Raw genomic sequence first — 23,887 nt, 5'->3', positions numbered from 1 at the left:
CTTCCAAATTAACAAACAAGAAACACTAAGGGAAAATCTACCTCCCTGTGAGGCTTAGATGTCCTGCTCTGAGTAACATGGATACACTCTCCATTTGTGACACACAGAAGAGAAGAGGACCCAGGGGAGGGACGAAGACATAAAGAGTAAGAGCTGTTAGAGAGCTAGAAGTAATGGATAATAATTTCAGGGAAATATGCAGCTTTTGTATTTAAATATTCAACTTAGAAAATGCAACTTCTTAAAAAGTGATTTATGTTTCTTTGAAAACAAGGTCTTGGGAGAAAAGCTTTTATGGAAAATTGAAAGCAGTTTTTCAGGGAAACGGAAAGTGTCAAGGAAAGATATGAGGAAAGATATGGGAAAAATAGAATTGCTGGAGGTATGTCTCACTGAAGAGAAACTCCTTTGTCCAAGACAAAAGGGAAGAGAACTTAAAATAAATAAATAAATATTAAACCTCCCCAAACTACCCCATTCCTCCAAAACCAGAAAAACCCCACAGCTGAATTCCCTTCTCTCAAAATACAGGTACAGGATGAGATGTTAATTACAACAGATCAGTGTTTAGTATTCACCATAAAATGAGGGATGCCTATGTTCAATTCTTGTTCTGCCTAAGCAGATTCAAACCATTATTTCAGAGAAACACCAGTGCTTCTTAGGTTTATGCCTTCCGGGTGGAGGCACTCTTTCCTCCCCTGTTGTTGAGACTGTGTCACAAAATACTTAAACATTAACTGATAAGAGAGAGCAAAGGCTGCCTAATGGTTAGGTACACTCCTGACACAGAAGATACAGGTCCCATGGTTACTGTTCCTTTAATTTTTAATGCATTTAATACAATGATTTAGATATACTATGCAACAGCAGGAACCATACCAGTATACCATGGGAATGTATATAAAGGATGGGATAGATAGGTAATATTACTAGGAAGCTTTATCACATAAGCTATCACAGAACACAAAATTGCTACTTTTTTGTTCTTTTTTCTCTCTCTTTGGTGAGACACATACATATAGCAGAGAAAACAGCTACATAATGAAGCAACTCATTGTTTCATAAGCAACTCATTGCAACTCCTGTCTTAATATTAGCAAACTTCGGAAAAAAACTTTGTCAAAATGAGTCACCTTGGCAGATCAGCTTAAAAGCAGCTCTAAAACATTGCAGGGCTCTTTTGTAAGGACAGATACATTTTTCCAATAAATCTATGTTAATTATAACAGAGTCAATTTGACTGCACTTATGGGATCATGTTTTAAGAGTGTCCTGAGGGCAGTAAATAGGTCTAGTCTAGAAGAAGCCAAGATGTTTTAATAACGCTACTGAAACACATTCGTAACACTGTTCAGCACATTACTGTAGAACATGCTTTGAGGAATACATGTAGTTGTAAGATCTCTGGAGCTGGCCAGAGATGACCCGACCCTTGAATAGCAGGCTTCTTGAGATGACCACGACAACAATGACCAGTTTTGTTTCTGCTCATGGTCAGCATACACACTATATTTTAGCTTTACATTTTACATACACAATCAATCTTGTCTGTGAATCAAATGATAATATCTCTCAAGCATATAACAGTGGCAGCTGAAACACATTAAAGACTTTACTGGATTTATTTATTATTTATCCTTCTTTAGTCATATCATCAATATCTGAAAACTTCACTTGGAAACACAGAAGCAATTTAGGCTCTGCAGACTTAATAAAATAATTGATCTTTCTTAAACACTTCTTTTCCTTTTATTTTTGTTAATCTCCAGATTATAATGCTACACTCTACCTCACCTTGCATAGTTAGTTTTTGCTAATCATAGTATACAACTATAGCTGATACAAGTTTTGTTACAGATTGCTTTAGCCACAAGATAACTGCATATATACAAACGAAACCTGCGCATAGACACAGAGCTGTCATACTGTTGACAGAGACAATTCTAAATACACAGATGGGCACACATTTTTTTTACCTTGTGGTTGAGGATTTCTCCATAGGAATCCCCTCATCTGGTTATGATACGGAGGAACAAAAGAGCTTCTGTGTGTTTGCTGGAACCTGGGATTAAATTCTCTTTGCCATGTTCCTGAAAAACAGTATTTACTACGCAACTCTAACTGTAAGATTAAAGGAAGAAAAAGACAGCGTATTCTTTTTTTGGAAACGACATTTCTTAGTTTTATGCCAAAATACTTATGCACAATTACAATTTCTCCAAACTAAAGTTAGACTAATAAGCATGGTTCTGTCTTTCCATCTATGCACATCATGATTACAAGCTGCTAACAAGTGTATTTGGAAACCAGATCAAAATTTTATGACATAGATTTGGAGACTGCAGTCATTACAACAAACAGAAATCTCTGTCCAAATTGAAATCACAAATCATAATTAAAACGGTTAAGTACAGCTCTCAAGCAATAGCAGATGCTAACAAGGTCTGGTATCATAAATCACCAACAGATACCCTTAGTTTTGGGTGTCCAGCACCAGCATGGTGTAGTACCACAGCAGAAGTATTGCTGACACATAATGCAAAGTACTGAACTAACAGAAAATCATTCTACTGTAATTTGGTCAAGGAATTTTGAAGCAGCAATCTTTATCTTCACAGACACAATTGATCAGGTATTAAGCAAATAGTAAACATAATAGCAGCATAAGCACTGCAATTCAGTGTGAATTATTTCAAAGCCTCAAAATCCCTAACATTCAGGCCGATCTGTAAATGACGCTAACAATCTTTCAGATGTTTTTTCCCCCTAAAATTCAGGCAGATCAAGTGGGAAAAACAAATGTCTTTAGTAAACTGATCCATAAAGTTGGCAGGAGGGGAAGCAAAGCCTTGGGCAAAAAAATAAAAAGGCATTCTCCAGGTTGCCCAACAGCTTTCTTATATTCGGAACTATATCCGTCAGTCCAATAAGGAGTATTTTCTCTCCAGTGCCTCACTCAGACCTTCAACTATCAATATTAAAATAGCTCCCCTGAGGGGAAGAAGAAAAAAACTCTGAGTCATCTAATTCCTTCCATAAAAAATAACTTTAGTCACTGAGTAAACAGCAGTGATGTTTCAGTCAGTGAAAGATATTTTATTTACTGCATATACCTCACTACCTGTGTAGCTAGATGGAAATACTATTCTATCCAAACTTGGGTAATCCAATTCACATAAATTCCAAAAACCAGGAAATATCTTCTTAGATCTCTCCTTTGGTTTCTTGGAAAAAGATTGATGGGCTGCCTACGTAAATGCTGCTGCTGTTGAAAGATAATTGAGCTTATCAATTGACTTATTGAGAAAATCAACACAATGCCAACCTGTGACAAATCCATTCCCTCTTGGTCTGCTGTGTATTGTTCTTTTCTTTGCCATGCAAGCCTTGCAAATGAAAGACTTCAGATTCTGGAAGGGTGTATACAAAGACTCCTGCAGACAAGAGGGTTAAAAATCAACGGCTGTGCTGCTTTTCTTTCTTCAGGTGTAGCACAAATCAATCACATACACAACTTAGCCACACGCATGTATATATGAAGGTGGTAGATCCGGTTCACATTTTTTTTCAGGAAACAAGTTCAAGCATTTCATATTAAAAGTGGATTCTTGGAGAGATGGGTAGAGGTGCAGAATGAATGTTTTCCCCTTTTTCAATGAAGTTTGTTTCTCTTCTCTGGTCACATCTGTATATCACTTGCTTTTGTATTCTATTACCTTGCACCTGTAGATATACTTAATTAGTCTTCTATAAGCAATACCTCAGGCAGAGATGGTTAAAGCCTCTGGATAAGGACTGATGGTCTCATGGAAAACACACTAGTGAAAATCAAAGTATCTCAATCTCATACATTAGAAACAAAACTTAACACTATAGTAATGCATCAGCTCCAGCTCCTGACTGATAAAATATAACCAAGTTTAAAGAGAAATGGGGGAATTAAATAAAAACATTTACCTTCTGATGTAATGAAAAATTCTATTGTCAAAAGGACAAGCTGAAGCTATTTAAAAATGCAATACTAAGAGATGTGATATATCCTTAACCTTCATTGATTTCAATGAGCTTTGAATTGTCAGATCTTAGAAGCTTTTTTATTGATTTGCACTGGGCATGTGGTAGTAGTACGCTTATAGAAAAGAATTATGAAAGGAAAGATTTAAGAGCAATAGCATAATTTGTGATTTTCATAAAACTGAACTGATCTTAAAAGGATGACAGTTCCTTTTTTCAACCACCAAGTTAGAGGGGGAGCAGGAATGAGAGGAGATTTCATTGTATTTTGGGAAGAATAAATTTGGAATGTGTTTATGAAGGTTAGATGAAAGATGTGATCAGAAAAGGACAAAATGTATCATTTACACTGACCCCATTAGGTAATTTGGTTTTAATTAAAAAAAATTGATCATGAACATAATCATTACTGAGAAGCACAATAAAAAGGCTAATAAAGTGATAATATCATTGCCTCACTGCTTTATGAGACTATTATATCCAATTTTCTGTGCGGATAAAAAAACCTAATATGATTACTGTTATGAAAAACAGAGAACTAGATAATACGAGCTTAGCATATTTTTTTTTAAAAGCAAGATGGTTCTATTTTTGATGCTTATCAGAAGCTTCCCATTTTTTATCTTTAACAGCTGCTAGGCTACAAAGAGCTGAGCTACACAAAAACTGGCCCACAAATATATCAATTGCATATAATTTATACATTTTCTTCTTTTGGTACAAGAATCTGTGGGAAGCAAACCCTAAAATGTTCAAAATTTCTGGTGTACATGTAAATATTTAACCAAGATTGTATTTCTACTGCAATTTTCATAAAGCTATTAACTGTATTTAAGCCCATCATAATCAAAACAATGATTCTGAGATCTCCTGAACTCCCTGAAGTAACGCAACTGTCCAGATCATAAAGAAGGGGCTTTAGGAGTTAGGAGACAAGCACCAAACACCAAAAGGAGTAACTTTTTCCTATCCTATTATGTATCTTTTCTATAATAAAAAAATCCCACGTAGAATATCTGTTTTCTGAACACAATGCTGTCGCTATCATCAGATTAGATTTATGTTGCTCAAGGGCAGATTGTTAACACACAAGTGCTGAAAGATCTTGGCTTCCAGCAGCACATTAAGCTCTGCCAGGAACTAAGTACCAGTTGAACTTACAATAATAGGAAAAACCAATCACATATGCTTGTTGCCTTGCCAGTGTCCCCAGCTAAACTGGCATCTCTTGGCAATTCTCCCCAAAACAGATTCTTGCCTCAAACTGATAAGCTGGAAAGCTATTTTATTAGTCTGGGAGCTATCTCTGCCATATATGTACCATAAAATTGCACCTAAAAAAGAAAAAGGTATTTAAGCTACTCTAAAAATTCACAGGGCTAGACTGTTCTTCCCCACAACAGAGCAGTTTATCTGGGGTTTGTTTAAACTAGATGTCGTGGTTTAAGCCCACAACACTAGAGAATCAGGCTTTTCAAAACCCTAATCCAGATATTTTAGTTGATCAAGAAAATTTCCAACTCTGTTCTAGGGATCTAAGCACCTTCCTTCCTTTACCCTGATTATACCAAGATTTTCAAATGCTGGCTAAAACATACTACCTAACACGTTTAAAAATACCTCTCAGGGAATATAAATTTTGTACAGATATAGATACATATTGTAAAAGTTATTCACTAACCTGAATTCTATCCAAATGGAAAACAATTATCAGGTTCACATAGATCTGTATAGGTTCATATTTTCCCATTTATTCTTTGGACACTCTACTGCTCTGCAAAAGTCCTACATAAAAAACTGGAGGAACCACTGGCCCAATTCAAAATCTACTGAAATCAACCAACCAATTAATGGGAGCCACAGTATTTGGGTAGAGGCTACAGTCCTAATCATATGATTGATTCCATATGCAAAAGATTATCCTCCTCCTCCTCCAAGCTGAAAACACATACATTCCACCCACCCACACATGTCCCACTCATCATTGCAGATCAGAATGGTATGTAACTGGACACAAATTTAGAAAAGAAAACTAATTATATAACTAGTATTGAATGCATGAGATTAAAATCATTCAAAACTGAAAACTGCTTTGTCTGTAATCACTTTTATTTATTTTAACCTGAAGTGATCTACGTAACAGCAGGTAAAAACATTTCAAAGATAAAATCTTCAAAAGTAACTAAATGATACAGGATTTTCAGTTCCACACTGAGAAGAGCCACATTAATCAAAGGTCTTAAGAGCTATCCACACAGATGAGTACAGATCTACCCAAGCATCTCTCTACATACTCTGTGCCAGCGGGGCATGAGCCAGGCCTCGTCCAAGGCTTCACTAGTACATTCCTACAACCTTGCCCACAGTCTAGCAGACACTACCTCTGAGCCTAGACATGATGCCACCCTAATGCACCAGATGTGGCCCATACCCAGCAAGACTCTGCTGATATGCCCCTGCCCTAGCCTGGGCAGATATGTTTCAAATCATACTGGTTTTTTGGTAGCATAGCATGTAAATTGTACAAATCTCTAGCTTGTGGAAAGTAGGATTGAGAACTAAGTACTTGGAGGTACAGGAAGGTACTTGGTGAGATTCTGAAAAAGTACCTAGATATCTATCTTCCTTCAATTTCCAGTTCCTCTTTGAATTCACCAAACCTTGGACTAAAACTTTAGGTTCCTTAATAACATTCTTAAACACTTTAAAAATTATACCCAGTATGTTTACTGAAAGATATTCTTAATATGTTGCCTAAAATCTTACAGGAAAAAGATCTCTTAATATCTTAGTACTAGAAAACCATTACAGGCATTATCATATTTTGAAATAGATAACCATTTTCACACTTCCTTATATTACTTTCTGAGTAACAGAAACAAAAATAAAGGTAAAATTATAGCATCCTTCATAGTCTCAGTATTTCTATCTTCCTAGTTGTTTTTGTTGGTGGAGAGGATGAAAAAGGAATAAGGAAGAGAGGAAAAATACAAAGAAAGCGGACCAGTGTAAACATTAATATTAAAACAATAAACAAACATGGACAGGTACATTTATCAAAGAATACAGAACTGTCTAAGAGGATGTGATTACTCACATTGCCTTCCAAAAGCTCTTCCAAAGAGCAACCTCGGTGTGACTGCTGGTATTTTTCTTGGAAAAGTTTTCCATCAAACACCTGCCAAGGCATCAAATCATCCATTCTGAATGGAAAGCCACAGGCACTATTGGCCATGAGCAAAGTTGTAAGACCGCGAACAAAGACAGCAGCAAGATGTACACCTCTGGAGTCCACTTGTGCAAGCTGTTCATACAAAAGAAAACAAACCAAAAAAGGCAGGCCTCACAAATGAGGAAATATAAGCAAATCTACCATTACATATACCCATGCAAACAGCAGAGCAAAGATAAACAGTCCCAAAGTTGTGACAATGACGGTCCTCTATTGAACAGTAGAATTCATCAAACAATTCTGTATCTAGGTTTATTCAATAAAACTGAAGTTTGTTTTAATAAATACAGCATCTTACTCAAGTTTTTAAGACAGATACATTCATAATGAAAATGGAAAGACAAAATAAATGGCTATTCTACATAGTACTTCTGAAGAATTAGCAGTTCCCCAGTAAGAATTCTGCTAGTAGAATGCAAAACATGAACTGGGAGTATAAAATGATGTGTACAGTGATCCATTTGACCTTCCAACATTTGATCAGCCAGGAGATGTTACAGCACTTAGAGATCATTTAAATTATGAGATTTGACAGGAAAAAATTTGTTGTGCCCAGGGTTTTATTTTAAACACTCTAAAATTTCCTCTGACTGCAGTCTGAAAGTCAAATTTTTTCACTTCAACATGGATGTCTCCAGAAGAAATGCTGGAACGGTATGATGACATGCAGAAAATACAAAATGTGAAACTCAACAAGACAATTAAAACTCATGGCCAAAATAAACTTGATGGGCGAATTTAACATCCTGCTGTGGCAGAGTATAGCAAACTATAAAAGCCTGGAATTCAATATGGGGAAAACTGTGATTTTAAGTATTGTGTAAGCTGCACAAAGCTCCTCAGTGGGGAATGCCTTTTCCACAGTCTGTACTGAAGCAGTCCATTAAGACCAGGAGGGATTCATAACAGCGTGGCCATCAATACTGTCATCTGTAGCAATTGTTGTACCCTTGCAGTACAGTTTTCCTTACAGTACAAATTATACCAGGAATGGAATAGCATTCAAAATAGTCTGGAACAGAAAGGACAAAAACGTGGCTCAAATTTGCCTTAGCCTTAACTCCTGGAGAGCTGTGAAGTGTTTGCTTAAAATGCAATGGAAAGAGTTGGCCCATTACTAATAAAAACAACATCTTACATCTTGAAAGACCCCCAAAAGACTTAAAGGTATGCATATACAGCACCAGTGCCCTATTTAAAAAAATGGCAAGTAATAGCGGACAACATGAAATGTACTAACAGATCAGAACGTTTTCCTCCCTAAGGTCTACATAAAATCAGAAAATCTTTGCTACCAGCATGGAGCTACAAAGCTTCTACCAAAAGAGACAAACAATAAATCAGTTGTTGAAAATAGCTAGACCCTGGTCAAGGACTTAGGTTTTCTGTATTATCATGCAATGAGCTGAAGTCTGTTGCATAATTCGACTATGTGAAACCGGCTTCTGTGATAGGGTTTCCCCCTAACCACAGGCAAGGGGCAGTAGGGTTCTGTTAAAGTGACTTGAAGATATGAGGTGTACCTCCACTGGCTGTTTTTCCTACAGCGCAAAAGCAAAGAGGACCTAGAAATGATGATGAAGGCAAAAGATACCAGGAAGGGTGGTCCAGAGCCCTCTGGGAAGAACTTCTGCTTCTAGTGATTCCTGGAAAGGCATCAAGCTGGCCACCAGGCCACTGACCCAACACGACACTCAATACTTGAAATTCACTCAATACAGACAACCGAAGACAACCACTGACATCCAGATAAATGCAGACAACATAAGCTAATTTGTGTAGTCATTTAGAAAATGAAAGGCCCATTCCTTTTCTGACTGTGACACTTCGTACTTGAGTAAAAGAGACCTTCTTCTCCCCACCCTTTAAAACAAAAGTATTTTCAGTATGGGATCAGGCTATTGAGTTTCAGGAAGTTACTGTCTCCAGATGTAAGCTATCATTTTGCCGGCTGACACTAGTAACTACATGCACACTCATAACTCTCTTGCTCTGGCAAGCAAAGCAGGTCTTTGAAAACCATTTAACAATGCTGAAAGGTACTTGAAAGAGGAATGTGGTTTAAGTGAGCCAGTATTACTGGTACTAAAGTAGACTATAAGAATGCACACAGCCAGTTACACATCTGAGAGATTCTTATGTTGCACTAACCATATTGTTTCTGATCACCTGATCAAATCTTAAGACCTGCTAAGGAAATGAGCCCACATCATTACAAGCTTTAAAATGGAATCTGCTTGGTTTGTGATCACAAAGTAAAACTTTACGAGCAGGAAGTGCAAAGAGAAAGAACTGCTGGGAATCCTGAGATTTATTTTTTTTTTCTGTAAACTAATCCAGCTAGGGAATTCTTTCAGAATTTATGCATCCTGGTCTTGTTCTTAATGCACCAATTAATTGAACTTTAAGTAACTTCAATAAAATAGAACATTCTGACAAGCAGCAGAGTTTTCCTCTTAAACTACAAGGAAAATGGACATGTCAAGCTACAATTAGGAGTAGAGGCCAGTGACAGTAGCACACCAACACTGAATCAAACTTGACCAAATTTGTATCAATATGATTTATACCACCAATAGCCTCTTTTGTTACAGATCAGTACATAATCAGACTGAAATTCCCTGTCAAACAAATCAGTATCTTCTGTCACTGAATTATCAGCAAGTACTGGTAACATCAAAAGATTTAATTGCTGAAAACAAAATTTCATGAAGAATATTTAAAACAAATATTTAAGCTTCTAAAAAGAGTAAATGCTGTCATCTGCAGCAAGCAATTTCCCATCTTCTCATATAATGGCTATGACCTATATGACTATTAATTCATATCTTTTATCATTTATTTGCAAAGATGCTTTTAGTGCCCTTATAATCCCACTGGTACCAAGGATATAAAACGGCCGTTTGAACACATTACTAATACTGTATGTGAATGCTGAATGCCATCTGGGCCATAAATCTTAAAATAAAGCTTTCATATCTTTATTTTATTATCAAACTCTAAGCACAGAACCAACCTGAACATGTGATTAACCCAACCTTCCTCAGTAACCTTATTCAAGTTAGTGCAAAACAAATGTATGCAGTTTTGCAGAACAAGTGCCTAAATGAGAATCTAAAACACTGATCTTTTTGACTACACTTGAGATATATTGGTTAAAAAGATATAATAATGTTGCTGCTGACAGGTTTTACAGGTAGAAGACTTCACTGTCTATGGATATCAATCCAGAACTTTCCTAAAGCACTAAAGTATCAGGTGAGGGGGAGGAGATATCCGGTAAGGCTTGTTTTTCAATGGAAATCAGTATTAGCAAGACCAAGGCAAGAACTATGAACAGTGGTTTATTTTAATAAGACAGGAAATACATTCACTAAAGGACAGTTTCTATTTTCCATGTCTGGCAATGAAAAACGAAGAAAATGAAAGCACAGTGAGTCTATAACAATGAGCCTGTGCACATGGCAAACCACAGACTTGCTTTGCCATGGGAATGCTCACAACTGCTTGGTGTCTGCAATGCAAAGACATCACGATGAGAAGTGGAAAATTCCAAAAGAAAAGAAGGCTTGCCTTCCAGGGCATTACACCCTAGAGATTACTTCTTGTTGGAAATTGTGTCTGTTCTTTTTACTATTTTTATAAACTCAGGACTCCAGTGATTCATGTGAGATACACCCCTGTGATCTCGCTGCTGCTACTCCTACCACCAGCTGATGACATTTGTGAGAGGGAGACAGGGAGTGCGTGAGAACTGCTCGTCCTGCACCAGCTGCCTGCGCTGTGCCCCTGCTGCTGCTCCTAGGGCAGCAGCTCCCCACCCTCTCAGCACTGGGGGAAAAAGATTCCTTTTCCTATATTCCAACATTAACTGAAGACTGAGAAGAGAACTCAAAGTTCACAGTCCTCTAGTATCACTGCGGCAGAGGTTACTGACACCGTGCTCAGAAGGCCTGAATGGAACTGGGCAAGCTCACTTGAAAAGAGCGAGAGCAGTGCTACAGCACCCACATCACTAATGTATCTGTTTTTTTTCCTAACAATCTGAGAAACGTCTTTGTGAGCAGAGCCATCCTCATAGACATATCATGCCTTTTTCTGCTCTAGAAATATAGTGCTTTAGCTTGTCGACCACAAGTTCACGCTGATCTCTGTGCTCGTGTGCATTCTCCCTGACTGCAGAAAGAGGCTCCAGGAGCAGTTTGCAAATCTAGACCCAGAGACTGTATGAAGAGCTTTTACTCACTGGAAGAAAAATACGCAGATCTTGTATATGAAATGCAAATTTCAAGTTCAAATTACATCTAACTAAATAATAATAATAAAAAAATAATCAGGATGTAAAAATACCTGTATGTTTTAAGGAAACACTACTAGTCCTCAAAGTCTTTGTGGATTAACAACTGATTTTTTTGATATAGGTATAAACTTTACCCTACGCATTTTGAAAGATGCACAACTTACTTTAAGGAACATACTAAAACCCCCCACAACTCCTTTACCACTCTACAGTATGGAGTTTAGAGGGTTCAAATTCTGTTAAAAGGATGAATAGGTTCTACTGCACTTAAAATGTGAGGGCAAGTATCTGAACGTGTCAGCAGACACAGATGAAGCCCAGAACTATACTCGCTGGCAAAGCCACCTCATTATCTTCATTTCTAGAAACCAAGGAGAAAAGTAAATATATGATAATAATTTTATAATTCTTCTGCTATTTCACACATCATCTGTATTTTGATGCACTGAACACCTTCACTTTAAAACTGATTCCTTTAGTGAGATTTTCAACACCATCCCGGGGACACGCTTTATCAGTGAAAAATATTTGGATTAGTAATTGTTACTTAGGTTAAAGTTGGTTTTATGCATTTTTTTCCTATTTGTTGCCTTCTGCCAGTGGTTGAGCTGAATACTGAAGATATGACTACGACTAACACTTTGACATATAAATTTTAAAAGAAATAACTTTAAAATTACATAAGGCATTTTTATCCCACTCCCCCCTTCCTCAGCCCAGCCACCCTCTGTTACAAAAAGGAAAACACAACACTTAAGGACAGGGCATTATTTGCTAATTTCTCATTAAAATTAATAAATTAAAAACAATAATTAAAAAGCAATGAAATTTGACCCAAGCAATAATCTGAGTACTTCTCTAGTTTAACCGGTTCATTTTAGATCCATTTGAACTCAGTCAGTATATTATCAGTATACTACTTCTTATATTACCTCCCCAAACCCACCTGTATTTTAAATGATCAAATATTTAACCATAGGCAGTTTATGCTTGAGCAATAAAGGCAGCAGGTAGATCCTATCTCAGGAACTTGTCATTAAACCAGTAAGGCTTAGCTTTGCCTGGGAGAGGTAAGGCACATTGTGTTCCAAATATAAAGAAATAAACTGTCAACCGATGACAACTTCACTAAAGTTAAATTCACTGCAACGGAAAGCATCACTAAAAAGATTCTTTCAATCAAAATACAGAGTGCTTTCGTGTACTCCAGATCTTCCTGCCTTCAGCCATTAGCACAGAATCAAAGAATCATAGAATGGTTTGGACTGGAAAGGACCTCAAGATCAACTAGTTCCAACCCCCCACTCCCCGCCAAATTCCCAGCGTGAGTTGTCAAAAGATGTTGTGTACTGGAGCTATATGCTCTGTTCTTCAGCAAAGATAACCTGAAGTAGTGCAGTGGTGGTAAACTGAAGAAGTGTTATCCTACAGAGATGGGCTGGTGAAACAGTACATTTACTTGGCATTAATAAGCTTTAAGCAATAGGCTGCTGGGAGTGTAGTACATCACCTGCTTCCTTGACCTGTCAAACTGGGGGTGGGGGGGAGAGGAGTGCCAGTATTTTGAAAACACGACTAAGGTTTATTCTGATAAAAGATTACGGCTTAAATTAAGCTCTTCCTGCTTAAACAAGGTGTGTGCAAAGGAAAATGGGGATTGAAAAGAGATCCTATGAGGGCATCTGCTGCAAGAGAAACTAGATAAACCAGTTTTTAAATACTTCTAAGGCTTTACAGTAAATATTTACCAGTAAACAACCCAATTGTTTAGTATTTATATGTTGACGAAAGTTTATTGACTGGGTTTTATCAGGGGTTTGATGTAAAATGATACCTCTCTGTGGAACAACACTGCTATTTACATTAAGCCAAAAACTCCAAAGAAGTCGTCCTAAAAAAAGCTTACAAATTTCTTTCACCTTTAAGCACCCTCGAAAGTAATAACACAAAAGTACTACTGCTAACCAATCTGCAAACAGATAAAAATCTCCTTCAGTTCTAAAAAGTCTGCTTATCATTTCGTTTGGTTTTCAAAAATATCAGCCTTTATCAGAGCTCTGAATCATATCTACAGTAAACCCCAGCATAAATAACATTTCTGTGATGATAAGTATCACCAGTTAAAAAGTTTAGTCCCTTCGGCTTATTTGTGCACAGTTATGTAATGGACACCACACTAGCACCTGCAAAAAGAAAGATTAAAATAACATTATCTTTAGCCACAACTGCTTGCCTCTGATCTAAATGATTACGGGGCTAATTACAGTCCACAGTACAGATGACATTTACAAAACATTCACATAAATTTTGAGTTACAGTCATCAGGCTAACCACCTGACTGTAGCCCAGCCAGCAGCCACGTCCTTTCTATAAAAGTGGATGGATTCATTAGGATTTTAATTTTTACTGTCTTAAATACATGCTTGTGTTTTTGGTGACAAACCTTTGAAACTCCTCACCCTTCCTTCATATAGGTAATATTGAATTTATTTGGTAGCAAAATGTATTTTATTTGTTTGGGACTCTGAAAACCCTTATGATAATTTTTTCTTTCCATTTTTTTTTCCCCCCACACATAGTTAAATGTTCTGGAATTATGAGAAGGGGAAGTACTGGTACCTCCATCTGCCTTGCAACTAATAAAGTTTGTCCCTGATGAGGGACAAAGTGCTAACAGACTCCTGGTACGTCTGCGCCAGGAACTGATGGGCTCCTGCATGTGCTGTCTCACTGGCATCTGAAATGGTCCAGTAATTATTTGAAATTTTTTCCCATGCCTGTAGCAATGTCTCTCTCTAACACGGATGCCCTAATAATGTGATGTCACTTTAAAGCTTCCTCCTGTTGGGCAATTTAAAGTGCCTTCCCCTTAACCCTAGCTGTCTATTTAAAACAACTGGCAGTAACTTATTTCTCTGAGACTCCTACATCTCTAGCAAATGTGGCTGAATTTAGCCAACATATTAAAAGTTATTAGGGGACATGGAGAAAAACTTAAAAGCTTACAAAAAGTCACTTCCCTCTCTTATTACCAGTAACTTTCCATTGTAAACCCACAAAGATCAAACTTCTTCCACTCTGTCCTGGTTTTGGCTGGGATAGAGTTAATTTTCTTAGTAGATGGTATAGTGCTGTATTTTTGCTTTAGTCTGAGAATAATGCTGATAACACACCGATGTTTTAGTCGTTGCTAAGTACCCTAAGTCAAGGACTTTTCAGTTTCCCATGCTCCGCCAGTGAGGAGGGGCACAAGGAGCCAAGAGGGAGCACAGCCAGGACAGCTGACCTGAACTAGCCAAAGGGATATTCCATGATCATAGAGCGTCATGCTCAGTATATAAACTGGGGTGAGTTAGCTGGTAGCCACCAATCGCTGTTCAGGTTGGGCTGGGTATCGGTTAGTGGGTGGCGAGCAATTGTATTGTGCATCAGTTGTGTTTATTGGGGTTTATTCCTCTCTTTCTTTTCCCTTTTTTATCATTATTATCATATTATTATAATATCTTACTTTATTTCAATTATTAAACTGTTATCTCAACCCATGGGTTTTACCTTTTCCTGATTTTCCTCCCCATCCCGCCAGGGAGGGGTGGGAGCGTGGACTGAGAGAGTGGCTGCATAGTACTTTGTTGCCAGCTGAGGTTAAACCACAACACACTCCTTTACTTTCTGCCACTCACTACATATTTCTGTATTCTACTCTAAACTGATTAGCTCCTTTACCAAAATCTTTAAAATGAGGGGATTCATTTGCCACAACCTGCAACTTGACCATACTCCTGATTTAAAGTCCTTATCCAAACCTTACCTCAGCCGTTTCCTTCTGTTTAACCATAGGACTCATCCATGGAAAAAAGTTTTAGGAGTAAAAACCCTGCCATCAAGACAACTACTCAGCAGAGCATGCTTGGCTACCTTTGCTAATGCAGTGTGTCCTTTCACAGCCACAGACTATACAGGCAAACTGTAGCTGGTTAGGCATGCCACTGCTCAGCGTGCTGGTATCTGGTGGCCTAACTTGTGGACATTTTGCAGTGTGCAGACATTTTGATAGGTGGGAGTTCACTGCTAAAACTGTCCAAGGTTGAATTAAACAAACTTAAAAATGAGTTTTGTTTTTTCCTACCCAGAGTCAGAGTAGACGTTCAAGATCTATTTAATTGCCCTAATGTATGACCATTCCGTTTCTTAAGCTGTTTTGAGTATATACTTTTTAAGGGTCTGATCCATTTCCCACTGAAAAGAATAGAAGGAACAGTGAACCTCAGCAGGACTCGATTAGGCAAAATTCAATATGTCTGAAGCACTGCAGCTCCCAGAAACATTATGACAACTGTTACTAATGTCATGGCTGGTATATAAGCTCTTCAAATAAAACTGGCATTGTGCAAAGATGGTTAGCATAGAGAAATCCAGGAGAACAAATACTGTTTGCCAGTGCAATATAGGCTTCGTTGTTTGTTGGTTTGGGGTTTTTTCTACTCAGATTTCTTTGTATTGCAAAGCAGCTGCACGATAAGATTGTTGATACTACAGTTCACCTTTTGAAGTGATATGGTCCAAGGTAAACAGTTTTGGCTAAGGAATTTTCTAGCTGTTAAGTCCACGGGTTGAGGAAGAAAAGAACTGGTCTGCTTCTATTTCACAACAATCCCAAGGTCCAAGACAAATCAAACAAGAATCAACACAGTAGTATCTCAGATGACCTATGAAAGGAACTGACAACTTGCAACCTGTGATCAGGTATGTTCAAGATATGAAGAAGTGATTTGTGACTAAGTTGCAAGAGTACCATTTCCGGAACACCTATTTCTTTTGGAATGGAAAACTGCCAAACATGGCTTGAAAGCTGCTATCTTTTGGCATAAGAACATCAACTCCATGCTATAATTTAGACGAACACATACAGTGAAATTAGAGAACCCTTGTTTGGTGCACACAGCTATTACACAAAAATGGCTTTCTGAGCTATTCAAGAACTAACTACAAGTAAAGGTTTTAAAGAAAATATTACTCACATGTAATATTCTACATTTTCTTGTATCAGCACTATGTCAGAGCAAATTGATATAAACAGGGAAACAGTTTATGTGAGAGTAAGGGCCATTTTTAAAGGTGTACTTAACATGAAGAAGAATGCTGTTTAAAAGAAAATGCATACTCTGTAATAAGCCCAAATTTGAGGTTGCAGCACTTAAGCCAGCATTGGACTCTGCAGGCACTTTGCTGATGAAATAAGCATTCACTGACATTGCAGCCTCAAGAACTGATCTACAGCCATTTTAAAACAAAAGGTACCTATTTTTTCTTTTTTTTTTGGCACAAGATGCTATGCCAAAATAAACTTCCTGCAGAACCAGTATGCTTTTAGTCTCCTATAATTGAAAAATATTACTTGCCATTGTTGCTAGATTGAAGCATGCCTCTGTTGTATTAAGCTTCAGTGTACAAATACAACAATTGCATAATTTTGCTAAAAAGTAACACTGAGCAGACTGAGGGATGGTTTTTCAAAAGTTTATTGGCACAGCTCTGCTTTTATTAAATTCAGTAGCAAAGCTTTCACCGACTTTAGTGGGAACTTATGGAACTTCAGTCCTAACATAGAGTATTTCCTGCCAAGATGTATTTCTGTGTCTTATATGCAGAAGGTAAATAGAAAACTATTCATAAACAGGAAACAATACTTAGGTATGCATTAACTGCCCTTGCTAAAACCAGTACATACATAACTTAGTATTTAGCAAGGAACTGAATATCTCTTATTTTATATCTATCAAGGGAATATATAGCAGCTTAGCTAAATGTAATATACCTATATGTTAATGTGCATATGCTTCCTACCTGTGCTGGTGTGACACTAGACACTCTCATTAGATTCCTAAAAATTAACTAAATCTTCTCATAAATCACTAATTCTTTTTTGGAGATAACACACCACCACCTTTACACATCCAGTGTTTATCGTCCCTGTGTTTTGTTTCCAACACTGGAATAGAGTTGTCTTAACGAGCAATGATGTCTTGAGGTGCTAAGATATAATGCTGGGAGGGAATGTTATAATGTACATGTATCACTTTCCTCCTAACACAGCTCCATTTCTTTATAAAATACTACTTTAACCACATCTCAGCTATTGTTCAGTGAACGTCAAATGAAATAATCCCAAAATAAAGGTGAAGGGGAGGAGAATACACATGTGACATGAATATGAATGCTAAGAAGGTATTTAAAAAAATCACCTTTTTACAGCACTTTTTGCTAAAGAACTTCTATTATTGAGACTACTAGTGCATGAGTGTTACGAGTAGGAACTAACACACAAGACAGAACTGAACAATTTGACCAGAGGAAGCAACAAATAGGAACTGGACACCGTCTTGACTTTTAACCCCTGGACAATGATAACGTCAATCAAGAATACACTCGAAAAGAAAGGGAACTAATCAGTTCTTAGTTAGCCTGGCTGTTTCTCATATCTTCAAGATGAACATTTCTACTCTAGCAATTTGAAAAATTCCTGTACATCCTACAAAGCACTGTAACCGTATGCCTAAAGGCTTGTTTTATCTTCTTTCTCCATCAACCTATAAATGGCTCATTAGGTCATTTCAGAAACCATTTTTGCTTCTCTGAAGTTACACATAGCCATCTGCTTCTCCAGGGAGAGCCAAGCAGATGTGCAGCTTGCATTCCTGCTCAGGCGTGACAAGGGCACGCAGGCAGGTGCACGCAGCCCTGAGCAGATGATAGGCAGGTGCTCGCGTGCCACCGCTTCCTGATGGCATGCTCCCTTCCCTCCCTGGCTCCAGCCCCTGCACGTCACCTGCCCTGTGGGGACACAGGTCACCCCTTAAAGGCAATGGAGAGCAACCCCACCTACGCCATGCAAACACTGCCTCCAACCCTCATGTGCTGCTTGATTCTTCTAACACACAATATGCAAGGAATTGAAAACTACTTATCTCAGGAGTAAACATACACTTTGACCAACATAAACTTGGCAGGAAAATGTCAGCTGATAGCAGAAATTAGCTGATAGCAGAAATTATTATTATTTTCCCTCTCTATAATAAGTGATCTCTGATTTTTTTTCAAAGCTGTCAGTTTGATTAATATTTTGGGAGTGCTTTATTATCCTCACTACTAAATAATTATGTTTCACTTCCTGCAATATTATTAGGCATGGATTAAAAATTAACAGTAATTTTGTTATCTGAAATTCCAGTGTCTTTTACCTTAAACATCCTGAAAAATTCTTTATGCTGTATAAAGTCCAAAAGTATTTATAACTGAAACATTGCTGACATTTCCTTGTTGTTGAAACCTTGCTAATAATGAGCTACAGGGCAGTAAAAAGGGAAATTCACAAAACAGCCAAGCAAATTTACGCAATTATGGAGGAAAAATGCAACATCACCCTCCACAAAAGGAATAGAAATCCTCTCTTTTTAAGGCTCCCGCTCAAAATCTTGTCCAAAATTTTCTGCATAAGCAAACTGAATCCAACTAAATGAATATATTTTTCTCAGAAGGTAAAAGAGCTGATCTAGTCATGCTGGGGTTTGTATTTGTGCCAGTGACACATAACAGAATTCACACAGTTATGTGAATTCTGATACTAGAGTTTATGTCAACTGTAAAAAATGTTCAGGGAAATAAGACCGTAATAATACTAATAAATATACCAAATTTGGTAAAGAAGAAAATGGGGGAGAATGGGGCAGAACAGCAATTTTGTGTGGAAGTTGAATATGTAAGCCTAAGAAATACTTTTTTATATGTTTATGAACCAACAGCAGCAAAGAAATATAGAACCAGTTGTCCATGCAACAGGACCAAGAAACGTTGAATATCTTCAGAACTTCACAAGATGCTTATGAAAATAGCCACAGATGTAGAGATGGGACTTTCAGCAAATGCTGTAAGCAGTGAGTAACTTCAGCTCCTGAGATACAATTGTATTTGAACTGATTTCTGATCCATGCAAGTGCAATACTTTTTGCTCTCAGTAACAGACTGGGGGAGCATACCCACCACTTCAAAGCCTTTGGAGAAAGTAAAGAGGTTCTGCAGCACGAAGGCAGCACACTGAACTATGCATGCAGGCCCAAGAGGCCAAAACACAGTTATTAAGAGGAAAGCAGAGTATAGACGCCTGAAAACTTTCAGCCCTAATATACAGATTTACTATAAAAAGGCTCATTTAGTGCCACTTTCTTTTGATTAATCATACAATTTATTTTTTTTTAAATGTTTAAAACCAAAACTAATTTAACTACTTGAAGACTTGAACTGTTTCTATTTGGACTAGTTCGTTTAAGACTATCTTGAAGACATGAAAAGAAAGTTCTATTTCTGAGGTTGAACAGGACTGAACCAATCTCAGCTTGAAATCACATCCCATACTACTGCACTTTTGTTCCAGATTAGCTCAGAACACTGAGAAAACCTAAAGACTGCAAATGAGAGAATGGGGTGGGAAGGAATGCCAAGATCAGTTAACTACCTCAATCCCTGACATTTCCCACATTCTGCCAGTTACACTCTCACCTGTCATTTTAAAAACACTTTTCACAGATGCAGATGTTGTGGGAATATGGACCCTAACTTGATAAAGCATTTGACAATGCACTTGAGTTCCACTTTAGTTAATACTAATGTACATCACAGAAGCAGGTCTTAAGTATGTAAGAGAGGTTTATCTGTGAGATCTTTACAATATTCTTACTTGTATTTTATGTTTTACTCAATCCACTTAGACTTTAGGCAAATATTTATTAACAGTCACACAGGCACAATAAACACACTCCCTGGGGAAGAAAGGATTTTTTTTTTTAAGCAATTACATTTTGAAAAATATAGATAACTCGCAAAGACTGTTTGGAGTCTGTCTTAAAAGTATCCCATCTAACGGTGTTGACAAATTTCTCTTGGGTTGCCAAATAGGTCAGAAGATTGAAATTCTGGAATATTCAGAATCTGGGTATTATTTATGCTTTTCTGTCTACAAGGCAAGGGATAAAGAATATCAAGCTTAAAAATACAGAATAGATTTAGCAGCATCCTTCTGAAATTTGACGACCCAAACTAAGATTCCTGCACACTGCTCTAAAACATAGGGCTTTTTCACATGAATGTGGCTAGGTATCCCCCAAGAAAATATTCAGAGAAAAAAATCTTGTGTAATATTAGTATACTACTACTACCAAGCTAATTTTGCTTCCATGACCCTTTACAACACAAAATAGCCCAAGATTCCATGCAACTACGATTCTTGCTAAAGCTATTTCTGCCTGTCAAACTAGTTAACTAGTATGCTGAGTATTTGTTTCATTACTATTATTCCAAAAGCTAGGGGAGATTTAAGTTCGATACAAGGAAGAAGTTCTTCACTGTGAGAGTGGCGAGGCACTGGAACAGGTTGCCTAAGGAGGTTGTGAATGTTCCATCCCTGGCAGTGTTCAAGGCCAGGTTGGATGGGGCTTTGAGCAACCTGGTCTAGTGGGAAGTGTCCCTGCCCATGGAAGGGGGGTTGGAACTGGATGATCTTAAGGCCTTTCCAACCCAAACCATGCTATGATTCTAAGTAATACTTAACACGTATTTTATGAAAGTTCATTTGCAATCTAATTGCAAAGATTCTCTAAAGCTTATCATTTAAGATCCAAAAATATCTGTGCTCATCTTCTATCAGTAATACTTTTAAATAACTGAAAGCACTTGAAAAATTGAAGGAATACACTTCAGCGCTTGATTTTCTTACACCTAACATACAGGCAAACTGTTCCTTTTACAAGTGGCACAAAAGATGTAATTACTCCAAAGCAGATATTCTGGCATAACTGGATATTTTATGGCAAAGCTATAAAGAGCTTGCAAATGCCATAAATTCCAGCAGTGATATTTATGTCCAACCATGTATCTGCTACTAACTTTGAGTTCATATTTTCTGACATACATTTCACTTTTAAAAGCATTAAACAGGACCCAAATTTCATCCACCAATTTCCAGGTGTATTTACTTTTTAACCAAATCTTCCCATCTCACCTTTGGCCACAACTTTCAGAAAAGATGCGATTCACAACTTTACACCTCCAATACAATTTTCTCATGTATTCACATATTCAGAAAAAACTTAGAAAAAAATGTATTTGTGTTTATAAGTCATTATGGTCTGTCCTGTTTGGGCAGTATTTTACATGCATTACAGGTAAAGATAATCTATAATTGCACTTGTAAACAACCAGGGCCAGCACAATACAAGAAACAAGACTGCAAGCATGACTGCTGGTGCCTCTGTTTCTCAACAATGGCCTCGAAGTTAGACTGATGGCTCTCTGGGCTTTTTGCCAACACCGCACACCAAATTAAAATAGAAAGGAGGGAAGTAGGCAACCTGGGGTCTAAAATTTAATTCTGACCTTATGTATAAGCTCTACAGGAGGCCTGGGCAAAGCAGAATGTTAATCTACCATATAAGGGGGGCACAGGGCAAGCAGGGGGAAAAAAGTACATTTTGGTATTTTGAAACTGTTGATCTTGAAAACTAATCAAATCTTCATGTATAAATATTGTTATTCTCAGAAAATAAAATTTAATGTGAGTTTTAGTTATATGTCCACAGCCCACTTTCTTTTAGCATGAGTTAAACTATGGATTTTTCTGGCTTTAACCCACTTTATTCAAACCATGAACATTTATGTTTCATAAATTTGCAGGTTTATGGATCTCATTAACGATGAAATAGGGATAGTATATCAGAAAGTAGATTTGAAAGTAAGGATGAAGAGAACTTTTCAGCCTTACTTTTCATCAGAAGAACATGTTCTATTCACATTTTCTCTCATACTTCACAGTGGAAGTTTAGTTTTCTTTTGCTAGAATATACTTGTTAATGTAGTAACATTTATATTGTAGTAACAGAATAATTTTTTTAATCAAATCGGTGTTCTTCACAGAACTGTCTACAAGGAGTAAACATCTTTTTCTACATTTAAAATAATAATAAGTCCAAAATTGCAAATGAGCAAGCATATTCATAAAATTTTGCAGATGCTTACTAAGTTTGACATAACTTCCATGAAAGCTCAGTTATTAAGTTCTAGGGATCACATTTAACTTCTCAGTGGAGAATAAAATGTATGGTAAACAGACTAAATTATTCCTCTATTTTCCTACTATAGAACCAATATATTAATCAGATATGTGCTAGTGCAATCCATTGCACTTGGATCCTTCAATTTTAAACACAAATACCTAGAAAATTAAGCTATTAAATACCTATTGATACAATATTTACGAACTATTGAAATGACTTAAAAGCATAACTCAATTTTGTAAAACTACCAAATAAACATAGTAATAAGTAAAACCAGTTTCAGCTATTCTGAGACGGGATCTTGAAAATTATGCTTGAGTTACAGTGCTCAGAAAGCTTCCTTTATTGATCATTATTTTTAGAATATTTATATAAATTGTTCTATTAGTTTAATCTCTGGCCTTTCCAAGAGAAAATTCACAGGACATTATCAACTTCATCTACGCACCACATTTCAGAAGCGCAGAAACAAATAAACCACTTTTCACTCTTCCTGTGAAGTGAGATTAACCTCATATGAATCTTTAACTTGATCCGGGTGCTACCACAAAATTACAGGTGAGATATATAAAGAAAAAGAAGTATTTTTATGATGATTAATACAACATAACATCTTCCCTTAATATAGCTTGACAAGTCAAAGATACATAACCAACTGAGGAACAGCAACTATTCTTCTCTGGGAGATCCAGGTCATCAAAACACAGGAAGGGAGGTTAATCTGAAAACAGTGGGGGAAAGTTTTGAAACTCTTATGCCCTATTCACAACTTCAGAAGGGAAAGAGTCCAAAATCTTTCTTCACTCTTCTCTTCAGAGGGATTTATTCTGGCTCAAACTATTACCAAAGACACTACCATGAATTACACTAGAATAAGACAAGGAAATGCTCTACAAAATAGCCTGATAAAAAATTTTCAGCTGCATTAGATGAAACTTCTGTGAGTTTTTAGCACAGCAGAAGGCATTATGCATCAGTGCATAAGGTGCTTACATAAGCAGCAGTGATGTAACTTTGAAAAGTACTTGCCAATAGTGCTCATAAGTCAATTCCATACATTCCAACATACTGTCCACTTCATAAACTGACACATTATACGATGTGTATAATGAAGACCAGCTTCATGTTTCATATACTTTTATGTGAACAATGGAAGAGCACCCAATATCTGATCTGCCTCTTATCTGCCGTAAGCTTTGTGGGAAAATTACAAAATTTTGTGAACAGCTTTGAATT

The 23,887-nt window shown here is 37.1% G+C and overlaps 1 protein-coding gene across 7 annotated transcripts in view; it reads right to left on the bottom strand.

Moving 5' to 3' along the window:
- FAM120B (family with sequence similarity 120B) overlaps window positions 1-23,887 on the bottom strand; it is a 55,941-nt gene that overhangs the window by 6,018 nt on the left and 26,036 nt on the right. For 5 of the 7 annotated variants that reach the window (XM_030500132.1, XM_030500128.1, XM_030500131.1 and 2 more), the window contains exons 7-9: window positions 7,115-7,321; window positions 3,329-3,437; window positions 1,980-2,093 (exon numbers count right to left, since the gene is read on the bottom strand). In XM_030500132.1, the coding sequence (XP_030355992.1) occupies window positions 1,980-2,093; window positions 3,329-3,437; window positions 7,115-7,321 (430 nt within the window). Of the gene's footprint in view, window positions 1-1,979; window positions 2,125-3,328; window positions 3,438-7,114; window positions 7,322-21,545; window positions 23,373-23,887 lie in introns of those variants that run through there. The other 2 variants (XM_030500133.1, XM_030500134.1) reach the window with 2 other exon arrangements.

Source organism: Strigops habroptila, chromosome 10, assembly GCF_004027225.2.
Source record: "Strigops habroptila isolate Jane chromosome 10, bStrHab1.2.pri, whole genome shotgun sequence".
NCBI classification, from domain to species: Eukaryota; Metazoa; Chordata; class Aves; order Psittaciformes; family Psittacidae; genus Strigops; species Strigops habroptila.
Note: the sequence above shows the minus strand (reverse complement) of the source record. Positions and strands in the feature narration are given on the sequence as shown.